This window comes from Felis catus, chromosome A1 (assembly GCF_018350175.1).
Source record: "Felis catus isolate Fca126 chromosome A1, F.catus_Fca126_mat1.0, whole genome shotgun sequence".
Classification (NCBI taxonomy): domain Eukaryota; kingdom Metazoa; phylum Chordata; class Mammalia; order Carnivora; family Felidae; genus Felis; species Felis catus.
In genome coordinates, this window is record NC_058368.1 from 111,889,197 (window position 1) to 111,913,707 (window position 24,511).

Genomic DNA, 24,511 nt, shown 5'->3' on the forward strand with positions numbered 1-24,511 from the left:
GCCTGGTCCTGAGCCTCCCCCAGGGACTAGGTGGAGCACAAGCGCCTGGCAAGAACCTACAGGACACTCCTCAGGAACAGGTTTCTCTCTCACAGAGCTGGGAGTGATTCTCAGGTGGGGTGGGGTAGGGCAAGGTGGTGTCCTGGTGGCAAGAGGAATTCAGATTTTGTTTTTAGGGAATCATGTGTCTGCGCCCAGAAGGGTGTACAAGAACTTCAACCACCAAAGGCCAGCGAACAGCGTAGACACAAACTTGGGAGCCTGGGGCCTGCTCTGTGGACTGGCTCAGAGGAGAGGATGTGCCGGGAGTGTGGCCCCGAGCCTAGCCCCGGGTCAGTACTGCTGCAGCCTGTCCTGGGAAGGTGTCCTCACCACCTCATCAGGTAAGAGGCTTGGGTTTTGCTCGGAAGAACGTGCTGACACTGCATCTGATCCACAAGGCATTTCCACCAGCTACTACTAAGGGTCTCACAAAACAGCCAGGTCGCCTTCTGCCAGGGGTAAATTCCTCCTCGTCTGGCTGGAGACCAGAAGGATCACACCTGAGGGGGGGGGCCCAGGGCAGGGCAGCTAAATTCCATTTTACTGATGATGAGCTTTCATTGCACTGTCTCTCGTTTGTTGGCCCCGGGAGGTTCTGACAACAGCTCAAAGGCGGGGACGGGTGAGGGAGGAACACGGAGCACGTGTTCCAGTTGCTTCCAGTTGCGCCAGCCCTTGATCCTGCTGATACTCAGACAGGTAAGAGCAACCACCTGCAGGCCCAGACCTCCCGAGGGTGGGCTGCTGTGCTGCATGCAGTGAGGAGCGAACATGGGGATCAGCTGGCCTGCCCCACCCAAGAAAACATTAGGTCACACTAATGAGAGGGCTTCACTCACCACAAAAAGACCAGCACCTAGGACCTGCTCGGTGTAGGCTGGGTCTGGTAGGGGCACCTGAATAACACATCTATTTTTCTCCTTAACAAGGCAACCGTCCTACAGAGCCAACTGTCTGAACCATCCTACTGGAAGATGCACAGTGGAGGACACGCAGGCACAGTAACACAGTGACAGTTCCGAGAGGCAGCCAGTACCTGTGGGTAGGACCCGATGGCAGCCACCACTAGCACAGGAAAGCTCCTGCACACGCAGGTCCCTTCCCAGAGGTGGAAGCATCTCCCTGGCGGGCCAGGAATGGGCTCTTCCAGCCTGGGGCTATCTGCCCCAGACCCTCCTCACACCCCCTTGCCTACTGGGATCCGGTCCCCCAATTCTGCCCACCTGAGCTGGACTAGCCTCTCCGCAAGCAGCTCCCATATGTTCCTCCTTAGTCCTCAGAGAAGTCTCAGCACAAAGGAGCCACTCATGACCTCACCTGCTTGCACCTGCCCCAACCCGCCCACTCCTGCCAAATCACGTACCTTGGATTTCCGAGCCCCTTTCTTGCCTCCTGCTTTCTTAGACACGGGCTTCTTCTGGGATGGAGACTTGGCCTTTTTGGCTGGGGGTGGTGTGATGATGGCTTCCAACTTCCCTTTGGATCCTCGTTTCTTTGCTAGCAACTCCGGATGGATGTTTGGTAACACTCCCCCACTGGCTATGGTGACTCCTTTTAGCAGCTTGCAGGAAAATCAAAGTAGCAGATGGTGAGCCAGCCCACCCTGTCTCTGACCTTCAAGAAGCCAGCCCTGCCCATTCACATTCTTGCTTTGGGTTGGGATGAAGAGCTCCTTCATCCACGGGATCTACAAGGATGCTGATGAGACCCAGGCTCACTATACAGGGAATAAGTCCTCAGGGTCCCTCACTCTGGTGAAATTTCACTATCTTTCCTCCAGGGAGAGCCAAATACCTTGTTTCATTCCCTCCTGCATCCAAATAAAGCCTGGAGGAAGAACTGCCATGGGGGCGGAGAAGCTGCTAACGGTCCAAAATGCAGCCCAAACCTTCGAGAGCCAGCCAAACACCAACCTCCCTCCGTCTCTCGGCCACTGTGACTGCCTGCACAAGCGTCTGGCGCGCGGGACGCGGAGGAGAGCCCCATACCTGATTTAGCTCTTCGTCGTTGGCCACGGCCAGCAGGATGTGCCGGGGGGTGACCCGCCCCTTCTTGTTGTCTCTTGCTGCGTTGCCAGCCAGCTCCAGAATCTCAGCTGTGGGGAGCAGAGGGGTAGAGCAGCTGGTCATGTTAGATCATCAGAGGGTCCCGGGCATCCTCCTGATCCCCCCCACAGTTCATGGTGCTGTGAATGGGCACAGGCAGCAGCCTCATCAAACAGCTGCCCTGAGGTATGAAGCTGCAGGGGTCCTGCCTGGCCACACTTTGAGCGAAGCCACAGAGGTACCGAACGGAGCCAGGAGGCCCCGGGTCCATGTCCTTTGTTTTGGAGATGCGAACACGGAGGCTTAGAGAGAAGGGAGGAGCTGAGGGTCTCTGGGTGATAAGTGGTGGAGCTGACATGTGAACCTGTTTCCCAGAATGGGCTGCCCGCAGTCGGCACTCCACACGTCACCAGGACCGACCCTGCAGAGCCAGAGTGTGGCCCTGAGAGGCAACCGAGCACCATAAGCAACGGCTCATGCATGTGTCCACGGGACGGTGGGGGGAGGTGGCTGAGCAAATCTGTTGACCAAAGCAATGTCCAACACTGCACATTCACACTCAAAGCCAAGAAAAAGAAAAGTTGTAATAGTCATTCTAGAGAAAAAATGAGATCTGAATGTCAACTGGATATTAGATACTAAAAGGATTATTAATTTTCTGGGGTGTGACCATAGCATCAGTACCCTGTAGAGAAAACTGTTCGTAGGAGATACCTGCCCAAGTACTTGGGAGTGAACTATCTTGATGTCTGCAATTTAGTCTCTCAAACAATTTTGACAGACGCCATTGAGTAAAACTAACGTGGGGATACGCTACGTGCTATTAAATCTAGGTGTGTGACACAAGCGTCCCTCCTTCAGCATTCTGTACGCTTGACACTGAAAAAAAAAAATGTTACCAGCTAGCAAGCTAGGTCGGTCCCTGGTTGGTGGTTAGTCAAAGTCCCCTGGCCGGTCCTTCGGGGCAGGCTCCACTGGACAGGGTGACAGCTCTGCCACAGCACCCAACCCGGGGGACAGCCAGTGCCCTTTGGCAAGAGGGTTTTTCTCCCTGGCAGCACAATGCTCTTGCTGTCAACATCATCACTGCGTCCTCATTTCTTTAACCCAGACTGTCTTAAAATGTATCTTACGCCCCCTCCCCATGTCTGCAATTCTGCCCATGCTGTGGTCCTCTGGGCCCAGCTCAAGCCTGACCTCTTCCTGGTACTAAAGATTTCCTAGTATTCCAGGTCACGGTGTCAACACTGGATGTCTCCAGCAAAGGCAAAACTGAGACTCATTACAAAGTAAGTAGGGCAAACCTTCTAGCTACATGAAAATCCTGTCTTCAAAGTTTACAATATTCCATGGTACACATCCACAAGTGCCAAGTGCCGAATCGAATGCAGTAACTATGGTGTGTGTAGAATGCTGAAAAATTGCTTGGCTACTCACACAAACTCTCATATTGGTAGAAGTGAAAAACCAGTCACACCTGGGACAGGTTTCCACTCTGAACCCAAGGCAGGACTTCATTTACTCCATAATCCCGTACATAATCCCATACACCAACACTGGAGGCACCACAAGGCCCCTGGCCACCTGATGCTCCCAGGCCAGTGTCCCTCATGTTGAATTTCACAGTTGGGAGTCACCAGAGTGAGGCCCGGGGAAGGCCCGGGACAGGAGGAGAACCAGCCCACTTCCCACCCTGACTCGTTAGTCTCAGCAGGACTGTTTCCCAGCGCCCTGAGTGCAGGTGCAGGGGGAGACAGCCCCTCCAGCCATTTCACTGAAGCCTCCCTGTAAGTGATCATGGCGGAGTGTCCCTATGCCTAGCACAGATGGGCCTATTTTGGCCAATGCAGAAGAGGGTGCTTGGGATGCCTCAGTGGTGCCAGGCCCCAGAGGCCATGAATGCAGAAATGAGCCCACCTCAGGCTTCTTCCTGCTGTGTTCACCGAGGAGGCAGCACACCTGTAACACTACTGTCCTGCCCATGGCTGGCGAGGAGCTGAAGTGGGAGCCTCACCTGGTGTGAGCACAGGCTCTAGGAGTGAGGGCAGAGGGAAGACAGTGAACTGTGGCCATCTCTGGCCGGAGACCAAGTGGCAAGAAGGCCAGAGAGGAGCAGGTGGCACCACAGAACTGAAGGCCATCTGGCATTCTTCCTGGCCTCAGCCATCCCCTCCGCTCCTTGCCACCCCTCCCCCCCACTTTCTGACACCACAGGGAAACACGGGGCCATCCATATCTGCAGAGCCAGAATGCACACAAGGAGGCTGTGGGATTACAACCTTTCCCCAATAAGGTGCTAAGAATGCTTTACCTGGCCTGCATTAGAGACCCACAACGGAGCCGGAAGTCCTCCGGCATAATGGATTGACAGGATGGCTTCTCAGGCACGTGGACGTGGCCAGTTTCCTCTTCCCGCCCCCAGAGTGTCAGTGGAAGGCTCTCTCCCATGAGAAGGCACCATGGCTACTGTGGGCAAGGGCTGTGGTCTTAGGTTAGGCAGCGCTGCTTTAACTTTTTCTGTGGGCAGTGAAGATGATGATGACAAATGCAAAGACTCAGAAGGTGGGTTTGGGCCGCTAATTTGGGTGGGAGACAGGCAGCATGTACAAGCATTTAAAGTACAGGAAGGACTGTGAGTAGCACCCGTGGCACAGCAATCTGGAGATGAATTCTCTAGGAATTTCCCCCTCGCTTCCAGCAGCGTTTGTGCCCCCGCCCGCTGCGCTCTTGCTTTGTGGCTAAAGGTTCTAATGGCCTGAGCTTCCACACTTGGGCCATCGCAAGGCCTGCACTCACTTACTGCTAAGTCAGCACGGATCCACGTGGAAGCGACACTGAGGGATAGGTGTGTTGAGTGGGATGAGGAGCAGTGTAGCTCCTTGGAAAGAGCCAGGCTGTCACTCCTCTGCCTCCTTCACCAAGGAGCAGGAAAATCCCCAACTCTTTTCTGGCTGCAAACCCCATCCAGCATTCAATCTGCGAGTGCCAAGAGGACTGGCCCTCCTGCCCTCTAGCCCTCTACTGCCAAAGGGCAGGCCCTCAGCTCAGCCTGTGGGGAGGGAGAGGAGGTGTGGCAGGTGGGGAGAACAAAGAGGGGCACATATTCACACTCCAGCTAGTTAAGCAAGAGCCATACGTTCAGTTGACTCCTGCATGTTTTCCAGAGGGTAGTTACCATAGCAACTCCTTTGTCAAGGGACACACAAGACAGAGCACCTCTGAGACACACCTTTTATGAGAAGCCTGTTCCACGCCCGACCGTGCCGTGCACCGCAGCAGGCAGAGAGCCGGGGCAGTTCACAGCAGCCAAGAAAGACAGAGGCCGAATCTGACAGCTAACAAAGGCAGGAGCCCAGAGCACGAACTCAGCCCTGGCCAAGTCTCCATAAATGCCCCCCCCTGTAGTCCTCAGGCCAGTTTCAGAAATAGCAATCACAAGGGGCTTTCCTGGCCAGGAGACGGCTGCCCGCCGCAGGCGGGGAGGAGAGGGCTGCAATGCCAGCTGCTCGGCCCTATGCAACAGTCCCCATCTGCTCTGCAGAGGGAGTGGGTGCTGGCTGCTGGGGAACTGGGGCAGGGCACATGCCACCAAAGGAGATTTCCTCGTTCAGTTTCCTTCCTAGTAATTGATCCCGTCTTTGCAAATGACAGCAAGGGCAGGGTCACGGAAGCCTAAGGTCAGAGCTGTTATGTAGGTTCCTGCCACGGCCCCCACCACATACACAGTGGGAAGGGCTCATGCCCCCACAAACAAGGGGGAGGGGTAGTCCCGGGCCAGCTTCAGCTCTGTCTTAACCTGAATGGAAACCATGCCTTCCTGCAAGGGACGGTTTCCTACACTTTATTCATCTTGTATTTTGGAAGGTTTTGTCCATCTCTAAAATTTTTTTTTCCCTGCCTACATTAAGAGAAAAGGATTCTGGGAAAGACAATCCAGAAAGCACCAGATCTACAGACACAAGTCCTTTTCTCTATGGTGTCCAGAGCTTCATGGTTGGATCCTCCTTTGGAGGCTGCTTTTAGGAGCTACAACCCTGTGGGCGGTAACCAATACAAATGGAATCTGCAAGAAACCACAGGAGGAAACTGGGCAAGAGCAGTTAGGAAGAGAAAAAACAGACCCCTTACCAGGTTCTCCACCCCCTCAAGCCATGTCTTCCTGGCCAGTGATGGGAAAAATTTCATTACCAATGACCAACAATGAACTGGTTTGGGCCCAAAGGGTCAACTGGTTTGGGGTCAGCCTTGGAAAGGACTCTAAGGGTGGTAAGGTTCCCAATGATAAATGCTGTAAAGGGTAAAGGGGACATGTTGAATGACAAGTAACACTGGCCGACTTCTGAGCTATTTTTTTTGTTTTGAGATCTTTTTGTTTGTTTTAAGATCTAACTCACAAAACACCCAAGCGTCTCTGGCTCCCACTCCTGGCCAGGGCCAGTCTCTGGCAAGTAGTGAGCCACTGGATCCATCATTTGTAGTGGCCCAGACCAGTAATGAGACCTTATTCTCTACTCAGAGCAGCAAGCACTGCAGACACCCCTGGGCCCCCCAGCCCCCAGCCTCATGGAACGTGATCTCTTTAAGGCCACTTGACAAAATTCCCACAGCCGTGAATAATGGCATTATTTGGCAGCCTTTTCAGCTATAGACCAGCTGTCTGAACGTGAATACCTCTGACAGGTCTACTTTCCAAGTTCACCCAGAGACCAAAGGCTTAGTCTTTCCCCACCCTGCCCCCCACCCCCCCACACACACACACATCTTGAACTGAACCCTAACTGTTGTATTGAAGCATTCCGTCTATCTTCCTTTAGGGAGATGAAGTCATGGCTTGCAGAATTAGACTCCTAACAGCTAACAGGTGACGTGTGGAGGCTGAGCCAAACTCTAAACACAAACCTTGCGAAGACTCAGGGGCTTCTCCAGAGCTGTTTGAAGCATCTCCGTTAACAAAAGAAATATTGAAAATAACAACCAGAAATCAAAGGAAAGCAAATGCTCACGTAATCCCAAGGAGAAAACAGATATTTGCTACAAGGCCAACAACATGACGAGCAATCTGTTTATTGTATTTCTTTCAATTCATCGGGCCTCCCTCAGCAGTTCACGGAGTTCAGAACTGTTTTACACCATTCTGGAAAGCTTTAACCCAATCAACTCCAATTGGAGAGGAAATGCTAAGAGTTTCCTGCATCCCGACTGCACCACGAGTTCCTCCAATTCCCCTGGGGGCCCAGAATCCACCGGCCCGCACCTCACCTTTTCAGGAGATGAGCGGCAGAGTCTGAAGCCTGCTAAGCTGTCAACCCAGAGCTCCAGGGCCTCACTTACAGGCCACAGCAAAGCTCTCCAGTCTGCCTGTCCCGGGGCCTCAAAGGAACTGGGGATTCCACAGAGAAAATAAAACCAACAGCAGTAACAGAAGGTAGCATTTTCTGTGCAAGATGCAAGGTATTTTGTAACAATGAGCCATTCTGCTGCTTTTCTGCAGATGTTCCAAGTCTGACACATACTGTCCCTTGCTGTTAAGCCCACGTTACAGACCCCTCCTAAAAACCCATGAGCATCTGGTCTAGTCTCCCACCTTCCCCACGTCTCCCAGTAAGACAGAGAAATACAGCTTAATTTGGGAGTTTCTAAAGTAAGCTGGTTCTTAGACTTCCAAGTAAAAAGTAGGTCATTCTACATGATACAGATTAACAAAAAGGAGGTCTCATTCTTGACCAACATGACCTTCCTCTAACCCTGCAACCCAGCCCAGTGCCTGAGTACCTTCCCTTTCTGGAACATCTTCCTGTATCTTCCCCCAAGTCTCCAGCACTTCTGTATAAGCTTACCTCCTCGGTCTGTCTTGAACGGAGTGCAAGAGCCACAAAGGGCAGCGTGCTAGAGCTAGGGTCTGCTGTCAGACAGCCTGGGTATGAATCCCAGCTCCTGCACCTTGCTGTGAATGGCCAACGCACACCCAAGGCAGGCTTTCCCTCTCTATAGAAAGGGCATAAAAATTAGGTCACTCCAGGGCTGGTGAGGATTAACGAGTTACCAACTTCCATGGTTAGAGCATGGTTACATAAATGTAAACTACAGTTATTGGGGCTACAACCACACACTTCATCTTTTAAAAAGTGTAGCAGGCTGGATTTCCAGGAGAAGAAAACTAAACTTCCTATTCCTCAGTTTCCTCCTACCACACTAACGGCCTAGCTAAACGGATAGATGCACGCGCATGAGAGTTGGAAGGAGGAGGAGGAGAAAAGCAATATAGAAAACCTGGTGTTTCCTTGCCCGATAGTTTACTCTTTGCTGTTACACTTAACAGTTTACATATGTTTGAAAAACGCACTTGAACCTGATTAACCTTGGGGCTGCCAGACTTACCTTGATAGAATGCAGCACCCAGGGCGGCCCCACAGGCAGTCTCTGCCTGGGGATGGGGTCTGGGGCTGTTGTCTGACCCCCACAGAGTGTGCCACAGCAGGGGCAGAACCAAAACCGTTTGCTGAGACAGCACAAGTCAAGGCCCAGGAAGGTAGGTGGAAGGATGAGGTGCGGGGGCGGGCCCAGGAAAGCCTGCTCTAACTCTCCCCACCCTTGGCTGACAGCTGGGCCAGGCCCTCTGCCCTCCCACTCACTCCCTTTCAAGGACGCCAAGTTAATCTTCAAGGAAGCGGTTAATATGTGTGTTTGTTTTGATACGGAAAATCACAGCCATTTGTTCTTAATTCATCTCGGGAAGGGGCGAACAATCAGATGTCTGCTGAAATGAAAAGATCTGAAGGGGGTAACGTAAAGAGGAAACTCACTGCAACAGCCCTGACGTGGTGACACTTCCCTGACAGAGGGACGTTTAAGGAGGAGAACAGGAAGTGCTCGTGGGGCTGGCTGCCCTCGTGAGGGGGGCGGAGGCGGTGCCTGGCCTCCGCACTTAGGCGCGCATGCGCGTTCACGGACCTGTGACGCAGACACGCCTACTCTGAGTGGAACTCCATCGGGGGAGAGCATTTTGCTCTACCCTCTTTGGTGCTGTTTCCCTTATGCACAGTTTGTCTTTTCAAAATGTCAGAAGTGAAATGAAAACGCAGCGTAAATGAACAGAGGTAACTGTGGTATGTGCACCGCCCCCCTCCTCACCGCCCCCCCAGCTTTCGCAACTCTGGGTCACAGGCGCCCCCCCAGGCCCTGACAGCTGCCCCAGCCTGCTCAATCCTGCTTCTCACAAGTTATGAGCATTTGGACTTTTTAGGTTCTTTGCATCACCGACTCTCTTTAGAGCAGTATGAGGGTACTGACTTCCTCTCTCCTAGGGGCTCTTTCGCTCCTCTTTCCCCCAGCACCCCACTTGTCCTGCAGCTGCTACAACCAGCACCTCGACAGTGACCTGACCGCCCCTTCTCTATAGCCCAGCACAGGTCATGCCAACGGCCACGGCCCTTCTTGTGTTCAAACCCATCTCCTTCCTGTCGGTGACTCCTCACCCCTGCAGGACCCCTGTCCCCTCTGCCCACGCCAGGCCACAGGACCCTGCAACTGCTCAGGGCCTGCCCCTCTTGGGAGGCTTTATCTGCCTCCTTCACCAGGCTGTGGCTCCACCCAGGACCAAGCCAGCCTTAGAGGACTGGGTGCATACCATCCTCCTGTGACGTCCACTGGAGACAACGGAGATGCGCAGTATACTGAGGGACCCTGAGACCCCCATGCTGTCCTGGTAACTGCTAAGGTCTGAGCTCCTGAAGAGAGCCTACAGGAGATGCTCTTCTAGAGACGGGTCACTATGCTGAGTGGCCTCGCAGAGGTTACTTACACTCTAAGCCCCAATTTCCTTCTAAGCAGAATAGGAAGTGTGAGGATCCTGTGAACTACCAAATGTGAAGCACTTAGCCAGTGCCTGGCACATAGCAAGTGCTCACTATAAGGCAGATGTTTCATTCCTTAATCGCTCTGCCTTTGCCTAGCACTGAAAGCACCGGCCTCCATGCCCCCAAAGCTAACATTACCACAAGCCACTCTCAATCTGGAATGGGGACCTGCCAGGGCCTGGGGAGGAGGCCGGAGGGCAAGGAAACCAACGCTCCTCCAGGTAAAAGCCCTCATTTTCTGATACTGACTTTCAGCAGCCAACAGCCAGATTTACAGAAGCAGCAGATAAATGTTAACCAAAGACTACCTTAGTTACCAGTTACCACAAGGAGCATCCGTCAGGACAGACACGGCAAGGGAAGCCTACGATTAGCCTTTTACAGAGGTCCTGGATTCCCACATGGCTCCCACAGTCCTGCAGGCAAGAAATGTGGGCTCTGGCAGAGCAAGAGCCTCCTTGTAATGAGGACGACATTTATAAATGTCTTCTGTAAAGGCCACTCTACAAATGTCTCCCTGTGTACGCGGGCATGACAGTAATCCCGTGAGACGACACCTCAGCATCAGGCGCCGTCACAGGCCTCTGAAGTACCAGGCAACACGCTCTTCTGGCCACCACACAGAAGGCACTTGCCTAAAAAGGAAGGTGGGACATAAAATGAAGGAAGGAAGACATAAAGGAAAGGAAGGTGGGAGCCAGGGTCAGAGCCGCAGGCAGGCTGAGCAGCCTGGCAAATGCGAGGAGAGTCCCTGTGATCCTCTTGGCAGCTGGAACTGGAGGCGGCTGGGGGGTGGGGTAGGGGGGACGGGAGAGACAGGGAGATGGAGGGAGGCGCACTGTCCTGAATACCCTTTGGGTCTGTCTTCTTGCTACAACGTATTTATAGCTCTGAGGAGTGGCTTTTCACTTTCACGATATTTTATTCTAGGTTGACTAGACATAGAGGCCCTCAGGCAGGGAAAGAAAGCAAGAGGACTATAAATATGTTTTATTAGTTGCTGATATTTTAACGGGAAGATATCAAGAGAGAAGATATTGGTAGAATTCTTATCACTTCCTTCTCCTCTTAGTAAGTAGTTCTTTAAAGCCATTCTTGGTGGTCATCCACAGAGAGACCCTGGGGTACTTCTAGCATGGCTCCTGGGATGCTGCTATTTAAGTCAGTGGAGTGGCTCCTCGCTTCCTCTGCTTTTCAAGGTACAGACATCCTCAGTGGCTTTTGTGTCAGAAGTGAGAGATCAGCTCTTGATAAACTTCCCACGCCTTCCCATTTGCCACCAACAGCTGCCTGACACTTGCTGTTGCTCAGGTCGGTCTGGCCCCCGATGCCCTGGTGTCATTAGCATAACCCTAATTATGCCACATTTAAAAATCCAGGGGTCTAGTTCAGCTCCCATCTCATCAATTTCCTGGCAGCCTGTGACCTTACCGACATTCCCTCCTCCTGAAATTCATCCCTGTAGCTGGTCTTCTTACCTTCAGTAAAAAACTATTTACTAAGCGGCTGCAGAATGTAACCCCTCATGCTGGTAGTTGAGCACACAGTGATGGGGGAGGGGTGGGGAAGGCACAGTTCCAGCCCCGGGGTCACAAATATGACCTCCGATATGTCTGACCCATCACAGACACTCAGTACAAATCTTCTGAAATGAACACGGATTCTTTCAACTTTCAGCACCCAGCCTGGCACCTTGCACCTGGTTAGAGCTTGGTAACTCCTTCACCAATAGGTCATTAAGGATGGATCACTAAACAAGTACACTAAGCACTTGCACCACTGAGACCGTGATTAAGGATGGAAGTACAGGGACATTCTCCAAGGCACTGGCCTGGTTTCATGTATTAGAGCCAACACTCAGGATCCATGGCAGGCAGTATGAACTAAACTATAAAGCAGTCATCCAAGAGGAAAGTCATCCCAGCCCCCTGATGGTCCAAGATCCAGGCAGGCCTCACCTCACAGTCTCAAGTGAGGTCTCAGGGTTGGCTCAGGGGCCTGGGGGGTACTGGGGAGATCAACAACCCTCAGATTCTCCCAGCCAAGATTCTGGCTCAAATATCAGTGTCAGTCTGTGCACATCACATGTACCCATTATCCTGATTCATTATTTCTTGGCATTTCATATTTTAGATTTTGAAATGAAAACGGAGAAGAAAAATATCTTTAGAAAGATAGATAACTTACATATAACTAATAATACTGTCTCCTGGGAGGAGAACTGGGTAGGAAAAAGAGCACGAAGGGAAATGAATGTCTCACTGTATGTCCAGGGGAACAGGGAAATTTTACCATTGGTAAACATCACTTAGTAAAGAAAACAATCAAAGACAATAAAAGACCTACCAGATATGAGAAACATAAAGTATGTAACTAGACAAACCAATGAAACAGAAAATAAAGCCCAGAAATAACCCTAAATATATCTAGAAATTTCACGTATGGTAAAGGTAGCATCTCAGATTACCAGGGAAAAGATGAGATACTCAATTAATTGTGTTGAGAAAACTGGGTAACCATCTGAAATAAAATTAAGTCTATCCTTATCTCACACTATGTATCAGGATAAATGGATCAAAGTAAAAATGTAAAAAATTAAAACATAAAAATACCAAGCAAAAGCACAGGGGGAATTCCTTTGTAACCTTGAAGAGAGGCAGACTTTATGAACAACAAAATCTGGCAGAAATAGATTTATGAAGACTTCCATTATTAGGATAATTCAGATAAACTTGACAATCATTCCACAATATGTATGGATATCAAATCATCACATTATATGCTTTAGATATATACAGTCATATTTGTCATTTTCCTTGATGAAATTGAAAAAATGAGCTATTCAAATAAATACACAATAACTTTAGTTAGAGAAATAATTTTTAGAGAAAACTTTGGAAATGAAGAGAAAATAAGAAATTATAAAGAACAACCAAGCCGATTCAAAAGAAAACCAGACAGGACTTCTAGAAATAAAAGTTTCAAAGCTGATATTGAAAATTCAGTGACTGAATTAAACAGCAGATAAGACACAGCTGAAGAGAGAATTATTAAACTGGGAGACAGTTCCAGAAGATAGATCAGAAATAATTATCCACAAATAAGACCTGCAAGACAGAAATGAAAAATAAGAATGAGATGAACAGATATGGAAGAATGAAACACTAACATATATTTGATTTGTGTTTTATAAGGAGAAAGATCCCAGAATAGAGACACTAAAGAAGTAACAGCTAACGACTTTATGGATGTGACAGAAGCGTGTTCAAAAACAGCCTGAGAAAGCTTATCACTAAAAGACCTCATGAAATGAAATCCTAAAGGAAGTACCTCAGTCACAATTAAGTGATCCCAGATGGCAGGTCTGAGAGGAAAGAGGCACACTTAGTGTTGGGCACACCTTTTTCCTTGCCTGAATCCAAAAACAGGTTTTGTCTTGCTGTGTGCTTTTCCACTGGCCCCAGCAAAAACCCAGCCCTTGATAGGGAACTTGTCGATGCATTTGCAGACCCCAATGGCAGAAATGAAAGTGGCATGTCACCGTTCCCAGGGAAATCATGAAGCAACAGTGAGATTCCTTGACCACCGAGCATTCCCAGGCAATGCAGCTTATCTTGGAGAAAACAGAGAGGTTGTCAACAAATGGCGCTAGCGCTGTAAATCCGCGTCCCAAGAAGTGAATCTAGACACAGACCTTATACCCCTTGCAAAAATTAACTCAAAATGGATCATAGCCCTAAACATAAAACACTATAAAACCCCTGGAAGATAACATACGAGAAAATCTGCATGACCTTGGGTTGGCGAGGACTTTTTAGAGACAACACCAAAGGCATAATAGGTGAAAAAAGAAATAAGATGCCAGACTTCATTAAAATCACACACTTCAGCTCTGTGAAAGACACTGCTTAGAGAGTAAGAAGACCAGCCACACCCTGGGAGAAAAGAAAGCAATGAGGCCGTTCCTTTCTGATCCCAGTGACACAGTCCAGCCCCCGGCCCTGAGAAGGGAGGGGTAGCAGGGCCATTGTTTCATGAAGTGGACCCCAGTCACACTTACACTCTCATGGACCACCTTATGGACCCTTTGGAAGGACTGGGTGGTGGACTAGATAGAAACTCAGTGTTTGAGCTCCATGGCAGATTCACGTGCTTGTGGGAGAAGGGTGCTGTCAAGCCGGGCTTCTACCTCCACATCTTGCCTGGGGTAGCGAAGCTCCAGGCATCGCACCCTGTGGCGGTTTCCAGGCGCTCTCCTCAAGCCCCGAGGCCTGCCCACCCTGGATCTGCTAACAGGCGGGCAGGCCGACAGCACACGACGAAGAAAATGTCAAAGGCACCTTGTGATAAACTGCTTTCCCAAGCACTCCTCGGATGTCTACCCACCATGGAATCATCTACTCCCCCAGGGAGGCTGAGGGAGAACTAACAGTGCAGCACAGGTGGGAGCACCTCCTAAATTAACACATGATTGACTCTGCAAGATTATGTATAATGATGATTTTCTGTGATGGGCTATCAGTGGAGATCGTTAATCGCAGATATTAATAAAAACAAATAATGAAGCTAAAATCTAACTTCCTTTCATGCGTGTGTGCATACACACAAGAGGCAGTCAGGCCCAGCAGCTATCTCTGGGCAATGGCATTATGGATGAGCTTTAGCTTCTTACATTTAAAAAATATGTGTTTTGTAATGTTTATTTATTTTTGAGAAAGACAGAGACAGAGTGCAATTGGGGGAGGGGCAGAGAGAAAGGGAGACAAAGAACCCAAAGTAGGCTCCAGGCTCCGAGCTGTCAGCACAGAACCCGACGCGGGGCTTGAACCCACGAACCGCGAGATCATGACCTCAATGGAGGTCGGATGCTTAACTGACTGGGCCACCCAGGTGCCCCTGTATTCTTACATTTTTTTCAACGTTTTTTTTTTTTTTTTATTTATTTTTGGGACAGAGAGAAACAGAGCATGAACGGGGGAGGGGCAGAGAGAGAGGGAGACACAGCATCGGAAACAGGCTCCAGGCTCCGAGCCATCAGCCCAGAGCCTGACGTGGGGCTCGAACTCACGGACGGTGAGATCGTGACCTGGCTGAAGTCGGACGCTCAACCGACTGCGCCAACCAGGGGCCCCTATTCTTACATTTTTAAACACAAACTGCTCATATCACCCAAAATGGGAATATGAATTTAACTATGGTCTGCACACAATGGGTGTCCAGTACACTAGTCTCAACTCCAGTGTTTCCAGCTTCATTCTAGTTGCAGCCCTGTGGCTCATTAAATCTCTTCCCTTTCGTGTGTGTGTGTGTGTGTGTGTGTGTGTGTGTGTGTGTGTGTGTGTGTTCAGGAGAATAAAACTGGCAAAGGGCTTTGCAGAAGAATGAGCACTGTGGGGTGGTGAGAGCCTGAGGGCAGCATGAATGCCCAAGATGGTGCCAGCAAGAGTTAGCTGGGTCCTGGCCTGAAGTGTTAGTCTAAGGTAGGAGTGGTCAGGCAGACCAGCAAGAGACTCAGGAGGAATTTGGGGGGGCCTCAGAGCATCAAGGAGCCAGCCTGACTGTCCTCTTGTTCCTGCCCTATTTTTAGCTGCAGGAGTAACAGGACACACTCGGGTGTCCTGGATAGGAAAGTGGTAAAGAGGCCAGGTAAGTGATGGAGCCAAGGGCAGCCTCTGCCTACCTCAATCTGCCAAGCTTGTCAGATCCTTTCTTTCCTAGGCCAGAAGCACCAAGTCCGATAGGTGTTTGCTGAACCGAGTATCCGTGTAACAGGACGGGCTGCTGAAAGGGAGGGTTCCCCGTCCTGCACTGAGAGGAGACAGGGCGGGGACGGAGTGCAACCCAGCCCCTAACACAGGAGAGATACGCAGCATCTGACCCAGTTACAGATCAGAAATGAAGCAAGCTGAAACTTGGGATAAGGATGATCATTTCGTCAGCCAAACCAGACAGCAAGGTATATTCGCGAGAGTCACCCCTTTCCCTTAGGGTTTTATTGTAGGATGTGGTTAGGCACAAGGGCTGAGACTCATCTAGTCTGCAAAGTGGCCATAAGGTCACCCAGGGGACCCTGCTTGTTCCCCAGGTCAGGAGCTGGCCCTGTAAACTTCACCACGGCAGCTTCTGACTGGAGCATCTATGGGGAGAAGATTCCAGGTACTGATTAGAAGACAGGGAGGCTCTGGTCCCCAACAAGAGACAGGAGAGGGAAGACCAAGGCTGAAACATGGGCACTGAGAGGGGCAGGGCTTGGGAAAACGGCAGGAGTGGGGTTTAGAAATATAAAACTCCAGAGGTCATCATTTTGTAGTTTAGATCCAAAGAAGACAGGAAAAAAAATTCTAGCTATACCCTTACCTTGTGAGAGGTGGAAATGCAGTCCTATGGTGCTGGGTTTTTATTTATTTTTTTATTTTATTAAAAAAAAATTTTTTTTAATGTTTATTTATTTTTGAGACAGAGAGAGACACAGCATGAACGGGGGAGGGGCAGAGAGAGAGGGAGACACAGAATCTGAAGCAGGCTCCAGGCTCTGAGCTGTCAGCACAGAGCCCAATGTGGGGCTCGAACTCCCGGACCGTGAGATCATGACCTGAGCCGAAGTCGGACACTTAACCCGACTGAGCCACCAAGGCGCCCCTGGTGCTGGGTTTTTAAATGGACCACAATTTAGGGACCCATACCAGCAGGCTGCTCCCATAGCCACCTTGGGAGAGTCTATACCCATCACAAGGTGTCAGCATTCAGTCTTGAGAGCTGGCTGCCAGGGCTTGACATCTTTCTCAGAGAAACCCTCTGGGAGTGCACTGAATTTCTGCAAATAAGCTTAAGTACTAGGAGGGAAGTTGGTAGAGTAAGGTTTGTGTTCAGGCCACGTGACAGGGTTTCTGCCCCCCACCCCCCAAAAAAGGAAAAGATGTCATCGCACATCTTTTTAGATTTGATGAACAGGAACCAGGCCTGTTCTTTGCTCACGGGTTGGATAAAATGGCTCCAAAGGCACTTCCCTTCCAGGAAGTAAGTTCCTTGGGCAGAGACTTTTGTCTTGGACCTCAATGTCTGGCACAGAGCCTGGGGTATGATAGGCCATCTCCGAGTCAATATCTGAGCAACTCAGCAAAGTAAGTGCTAAGGGCTTCCCAAGATACCACCTCACCTAGCAAATGTTCAGGCACCTTCTATGGGTTGGGCCCTGTGTGGAAGAGGAAGACCCAAGGTCTCCTTATCTATCAGCCAAGCTTCCTGCCTCAATGCCACAACAAACCAAAGCTGGTTCTTCATGACAGCTTTCGATTTTGTTTCCTCACTGAGCCTTCCCTATAGTGCCATCTGTCATGGGCTAAAGCCACACCAGTGTTCCCTACACTGTACTGTGCAAGGTGTTTAAAGGTGTTCCTTAAAGACTTTTGTGATAAAAGTTTGGGAACCACTACGTAGCACAGCTCCTTCCCATGGGGATTCACAGTGACATCAACATGTTAAAGGCTCTAAAGAGTCTTGCCATAAAGAAAGCTATTTCTTGCTGGTTCCCAAACTAAAATAAATTCCTTTACTGAGAAAATTGTCGAGGTTATTCATAAATCCACCTCAAAAGAGGGGATGTGAATCTAGCCATCTTCTGACCTCAGTCATACGGCTGTGTTTTTTTGGTGGAATACCTCTCGAATTTCACCAGATACGTAGGTTCTGCTGAGCACTGTTTGAGCAATGCTGACCCACAGGACCTTGACCCATGACTCAAGACCATCAAATCATAAGGGTGCTTGCTCTTTGCTCTACCACACACTGTTCATTTCCCACCACCCTCCACCCCCAACTGTGGGACTCAAGCACCTTTAACTTATCCCCCCCACCCTGTTTGCCCTATTCCCTTATTGGTCTCTGGGCTTGGGGATCCCCATCATCAATGGAAAGGTCACTGGGACAAAAGCCACACCATATAGTTCTCATTTCACATCTCCTATACCTTCCAGTAGTGCTATGCTAGGCACAGAGGAGAGATTCCAGAAGCTTCTGAACTGATTAAAGTCAGGTTCCCTCTTCCCTTACATATCATTTAAGGGAGAAGTACCACAGTACCATGGGGGCAAAGACAATGAATGGACTGGGGCTGCCCTGACTGCCTCAGTTTCCATGCAGTAACACTTACTTCCATCTACCATGTATTGAGAGGTTACTAAGAAAGCTGGTTAAACACTTTAGATGCAGTGTCAATCCTCACAGAGCCCCAAGAGCAATACAGGCTGCTGTACTCCCCTGGTGGAGAATGGAGGGAGGCCCAGATAGTCCTCCACACTGAGAAGACAAGTGGACAGTGTCACACTGCTTGGGGAGAACTCCAGAAAGAGTCTGGCAGGGAAGCTGGATCTGGGGAAGGAGCTACCTGGTTGCCACGACCAAGCTGGTTCCAAGTGTTGCCTTTTTCCTTTTAAGTGCAGCAGATGATTGGGCTCTGGACCCAAGAGGACAAAGAGAGGCCTGCTTCACTTTTCAGAGCAAGATGCAAAGCTACAACCTCCTCCCATATCTACCCCAGCCGGGAGCAGACTGTACGAAGGAGAACCTATGTGGTCCCTCACCACTGAAAACACGCTCTGCATGGCGGGGGCGGGAGGGTGGTGGTGGGGTGTCACTGGGCTCTGATGGTCCCCTGTCTGAAGGGCTGCTGGTGGTTCAGACACTTTTTTTTTTTAAACATGTATTCATTTTTGGGAGAGAGAGAGAGAGAGAGAGAGAGAGAGAGAGAGAGAGAGAGAGAGAATAAGCAGAAGAGGGGCAGAGACAGAGGGAGACAGAGAACCTGAAGCAGGCTCCAGGCCTTGAGCTGTCAGCACAGAGCATAACGCAGGGTTCAAATTCACGGGCTGCAAGATCTTGACTTGGCTCAACCCAAGGCACCCTGGTTCAGGCTCTCTTAATGGTGGTCTGGCCTCAGCTCTGGCATGCTCAGCTCCTGGCTAACTAAGAAATCTTCCGAGAAGATTTCCATGCATGTGCCAGATGCTCAGTCAGAAGTGGCCTCCAACATCAGACAGAAGAGTTCGGTAACAGGACATGTTGGTGGTGAGGCCAGTACAGGCTTCAGGAGGAGGAATCGAGTGCCACTTGAAACAGAGCAGGGAGAGTAGGGCCTGAAGCTGCCAGGGCATCCTGCGGGCATCTGGTGAGGCCCGGTGGCTTCTGGCGAGTTGCAGGATAACACGCATGAGCGGGCGGTGACAGCCCCCATCACCAGCCCTAAGGAAAGTCACCTCAGCAGCCAGAGCAGGAGTACCAGGGACTTCCTCCTCTCTCAAATGCTAACATGAGATTTGGGCACTTACACCGTGAGGGCGTGGGAAGAGCCCTTCCCCTGCATCCTCTCACTGCAGCTTCTAGAACTCTGGGAGACACTCCCCACAACCCCATTGTACAGATAACCAAACCACAGCTCAGAAATGTAAGCGACTTATCTGAGGCCACAGTAATGAAAGGGCGGCTCTGGCACCTGGGTCCACATCTTATCCGTCCAGCTCCACTGCCTCTTCCTGATGTCTACTGAACACTGTGGCGTCCCACATGGTCCCCAGGGCCGGCCACCAAGGAGACGTCAGCTCCCTGCTCCACAGCCACCTAGTCCCACCAGGGCCCTGTAGCTCAGCAGTCCTCTTAGCAAGCCCTCTCAGACCCCTCATCTCTCCAGTGAGGCCTGCTGAAGGCAGGAGGCCTAGCCCAGCCATGTGCAAGGGTACCATGGGGCACTCCGCCATCACCGTGCCTGCAACTGTGTGTACCACCTGTAAGAGTCTGGGTCGTGCAGAGAACATAATCCTTCCACAAGCCTCTTCAGGTGACGACTGGACAGGCAGGGAAGCTTTGGTTACCGGGTTAACAAGCATCCTCTGGCCTGACACCTACCAGCAGCACGTACCGTTCTGCAGCATCACCGCCTTTTGCTTGCCTGGGCCGGACTCGGACAGGCAGCTCTGAGGGGTGAGGAAAGGTCTTACTCTGGATTCGATCCCTGGGCCAGATGCAGGTTCGGTGAGGACCTGCTGAGTGAGTGGTGCTCACTTCACATGCCTGGTGTTAGAGCATGATGTCTGCGCCGCATCCTTGTCTAGGCCCTGAGCTGTTCGACAGCTGCTGCTCAGGCTTCTCGCTCTTTCCCTGTCTTCCCCAAGCTCTGGGATGAGCCTGGCACCCAGCAGGCACACGGAATGCAGTTGAGTGAGTGGCACTGCGCCTCTCCCAGCTCTCACAGGGCCGGCTGGCCGCACAGCGTTCTCCAGGTCTCAGCTGAGATCTCCTCAGAGAAGCCTTCCAAGCCAGTTCATCTCCAGGCCCCCAGTAAGCCCGGCCCCGCTCTGGCCTATTTACACTCTCTGTGGCATCTATCACAGGCAGTAACCATCTGGTGTGGTTGGTTCTTTCTCCCAGACTAGACCATGAGCCCCACAGAACAGGCCCCAGTCATTCCTGTGTTCTCATACAGGGCCTAGCATGGTGACTGGTACACAGCAGGTGCTCAGTAAGTGTGTGGAACAAACCAGAAAGTGTCTTTGGGGAAATAAAATCAAAGAGCGGGACAGAAAGCAGGCTTGTCCCACCTTCCCTTCTCACTCATGGATCAAAACCAAAGCTGTGACTGGGCAGATGCTCAGAACTTCCAAATACCCACATGCTCCCACATCCCAGCCCAGGGAGCTTAGGGCTGGTCAGTCAGTGTGGGCATGCAGTACTGTTCTGAGGGGCAGAACGGAGCAGTGTTTTCACTGGATAGGGCCCCAGAGCTCAGCTACTCTCCCATCAGGGAACAGGACTCAAGTAACCACAAAAGTGACTGATGGCTCAGGATGTCTCCCGAGGTGTCTGTCACGTAGGCCAGGCACCGTGCTGGGGGCAGGCATAAGGCAACGGTCAAGCCAATGACTCAGCAGTATGTGAGGGCAGCAAAAAGTGGCTCAGATTCAGCTAACTGTAGCTCTCCTGGGAGGACTTGGTAAAACTTAAAAATATGTATGATGTTTAATACACAGGGGTTAACAAGGCTGCTGCCTGAGTACAGATTTGCCTTGAGCTACTTTCTAGCCCTAGTTATGGGCTGTCCTGACCATTCCCACACCCCTCTGTGACCACTCCCACACACCCACGAGAGCGGGGGCGGGAAAGGCATAATGCTGTGGGTGCGAACAGAGTCAGGGTCTCTGGCCCCATGAGAATGGACCCACTGTCCTCAAACTCATGAGCACTGTGCTCAGTTCCAGAGCCAGCCAGGCAACCAAAGATGACTAGATTTTCTGCGTGGCACACATAGTAACTGCCTCAGATATGCCGGAGCAATGGTCTCCCCCCCAGCAAACTAAATGGTAGAAGCTTGACGGAAGGCATGAAACTGATGTTGTACTTGACCTACCGGTAGTGTCTGTGGACATCCCCGTGACAGGGACATCATGGCATTCGGGCACCAGGAACCGTGGCCTAGCTGGGTATGCCCAGCACATGAGCTTTCCCGTTGTGCTCAAACAAAGACCTGCGGCTGTCACAGTAGCCTGGGGCTGGTGGGACATGGGCTGTTATCAACATTTTGAGTTGTAGGGGAACTGGGGTCCACACAGGTTAAGTGAATCACTCTAGGTCACAGAGCATATACAACCGCCAAGCCAGAATTAGAAATGTCCTCTGCTTCCTGTCTAGTAACTTCGCCCCTGACTGCCAACGTTATACATGGTTTTCCTGCCTGCGTCACGAGCTCCAGTCCTCTGTTTCCTCATCTACAGAAGAGAAGAATCACGACTAGCGCATGCTGCCAGGCATGCCACCTAAAAGAGTCTCTGAGGAGCCAAGGGTTAAATGTCCCAGAAGTACAGATGCCTCCCAACTGTAATACACCCATGTCTTTTCCTGCCTAGGTGCTCTCAAAAGAACAAAGACACCATATCCCTCAGGACCATGTTCTTTATGGAAGAACCCTCACTCTTGCCTTAATGAGAGACCAGGGAGAGCAAGAGATAACCCAGCTCTTCTGCTTCCTCTTACCACTTCGGAAGAGGAAACCTTGTCTTGCTGAGTCTCCTCGTCTGGCTGGAGGAGGGCTGGCTGCAAGAATCAAGGGTGCCCCTCCTGCCAGCTACCCTGACTGTGTATGGAACAGTAAGTGGTAAAAGCATTACAACAGGCCAGCAGGATCTGCGTCCCGTCCCAACTCCTCACTGGCTATGTGCAACCCTATGCAAGTTCTCTTATGCTTTAAGGCGGGTTTTGTCATCACTAAAAATGGGGGTGACATCCCTGCCCAGCCGGCTTCCCACAATTGCCATGGAGCCACCAGTAAGACCAGTAAGATTATTTCTGGGAAAAGGACCACCCCTTCTCTCCCTCCCCCCCACCCCCCGCCCCCCGCCGCCAGAGAGAGAGAGCTGATTCCAAGACCGGTGCTGGGAAAATTCAGGGTGAGTCTAGAACATCGCATTGTGTGAAAAGGCAAGAAGATGTGTAAGAATGGAAGAGGCCGCTGCAAAGCACAGCAGAACCAGCTTGAAGGTCAAATGTGGGACAAGGTGAGCACCATACAGAGCAATGAAAGGATAGTGTATTACCCACTAAACCAACGAAGTCCATGAAGCAACACTGAGAGTACAAGAAATAGAGAGGAAGGGCAGAAGGAAAGTAAGTTCATTACTGAAGAGTGCCAACTGATAAATGTAACAGAAATGACAGAAATAGAAAAATCACTCTTTTATAACCACTACAGTTATAACAGATTCAGGGAAGGTCATCAAGTGATGCCAAAGCCATCGGGTGAAGACTGTGACTCAGGAGGTACAGAAGTCCATTAGACACCACCTTAACCAAATGACCAAACGGAATCACCAATGGCAGGACGAATCCACATCAGGCGCCCCCCGGCGTGATACCAGGCAAGGCCTCAATGCCACTTAGGCAATCCCCCTACCAAAATGTTTAACTCGAATCCAAGCCTGAGACCAGCCCAGGTTGAAGGACATTCTGCAACACAGCTGGCCTGCACTCTTCAAAAATGTCCATATCACGAAAACCGGGGAACGGTTTTAGCTTCAATAGGACGAAAGAAACCCAACAACCAAAGGAAATGTGTGATCTTGAAATGGATCCTGGGTCAGGAAAGACAACCAGACAAAATTATAGAGGACGTTTTGGGGACAGTTAAGGAAATTTCCACATGGACTGTGTAACAGCCAAAAATCAAGGTACAAACGTGTGCACACATGCGTGTTCACGTACACACACAAGGTGGGGGGGAGAAAAGGGAAAGGGGCCAAAATGTTAACAACCGGGACACCTAGGTGAAAATGTTCATTGTACTACTCTTACGAGTCTTCCGGGGGTTTGAAAAGTTCCAAAATAAAAGGAAGCAGACAGGTCTCATCAGTCCTGGGCAAGTGTCAGAACAGCCACTCTGAGCACAGCGGAGCCCTTCCTCGGTGGACCCGGGCACACTCACCTGTCAGATACTCCAGGACGGCAGCCATGTACACGGGTGCCCCCACTCCAATCCTGTACTTGGGGTGGCCTTTCTTGATGTACCGCAGCATCCGCCCCACGGGGAAGATGACTCCCGCCTTGGCGGACCGGGAGGTCTTGGTAGATTTCTTCTTCCCACCCCGGCTCGACATGGCGGCGGCCCTGGAGGTGAGTCAGTAAACACACTGTGGAGGCAAGAGGCACAGCCGTCAGGATCATGGGGGCAGTGCACCCCTCTTCCCCACACTCTCCGGCCCCTACAAGAAAGGCCACTCCTCGCGGCCACTGAGTCCTCCGGGCCCAGTTCGTGCACTTGGTTGGCGCACTCTGGCCCCTAAGAAGAGATTGGCTACGCTTTTCACATTTTATACCACGACATCAATTTTATCGGCCACTTACATTTAAACGTTACTCTGACAATGAGTGCTCTTAAGTGCCCTGCCTTTATGCCACGTGGTATAAAAAAAAAATGGGATTTCTTGGCTACGTCCAATATGCTTGTTTAATAATTGCATTTTCATACACTTGAGACCGGGGCTGATAAATTTGCTGAAGTCTTCGTGGAAAAAAAGCAAACGATGTCACCTTCCCCTGGAATAAAGACGTAAAGCCTGACACCTAGGCCGCCTGATGGAAGCAGCATCTCTACCTCGTGACCCTTTCCCCGTGAGGGGCAATGGCAGCTCACAGGAGTTCAGCAGATAGTCAGGCTGCAATCACAGGCCCTCAGAACATGCCCAGTCCACTAGCTGGGCCTGTCCTTAGAGAAGAGGGAGAAGGGCTTTTCTTACCCTGATCCTCCTCCCAATCCACATCCAAAATGCCACGCAGTCCAGAGGATGCCCCCTTTTCAACACCTCACGGAGGGTCCTCTCCTCTCCACCCCAACTGTGACCGGATCCAGGTCATCTCTAACCAAATGATCGCAAATATGTCCTGAAGAGATCTCCCCACTACTCGCCCTACTCTCCAATCCACTGGCCCTCTGAGGGTGGTGCATACGAATCCGAGTACTCGACGGCCCCGGTGTTAAAGCTTTCTCTGGCTGCCACAGTTCCTAAGGTCAAATCAAGATCCTGGGCCTGT

General features: G+C 50.9%; 1 protein-coding gene across 8 annotated transcripts in view; it reads right to left on the bottom strand.

The window, feature by feature from the left end:
- The window catches only part of MACROH2A1 (macroH2A.1 histone), a 79,220-nt gene that overhangs the window by 45,264 nt on the left and 9,445 nt on the right, over positions 1-24,511 (bottom strand). For 4 of the 8 annotated variants that reach the window (XM_023255437.2, XM_023255428.2, XM_023255433.2 and 1 more), the window contains exons 2-4: positions 23,406-23,610; positions 2,031-2,137; positions 1,406-1,603 (exon numbers count right to left, since the gene is read on the bottom strand). In XM_023255437.2, coding sequence (XP_023111205.1) covers positions 1,406-1,603; positions 2,031-2,137; positions 23,406-23,577 — 477 coding nt within the window. In that variant the 5' untranslated portion in view covers positions 23,578-23,610. Of the gene's footprint in view, positions 1-1,405; positions 1,604-2,030; positions 2,138-8,890; positions 9,105-23,405; positions 23,611-24,511 lie in introns of those variants that run through there. The other 4 variants (XM_045059156.1, XM_045059150.1, XM_045059154.1 and 1 more) reach the window with 1 other exon arrangement.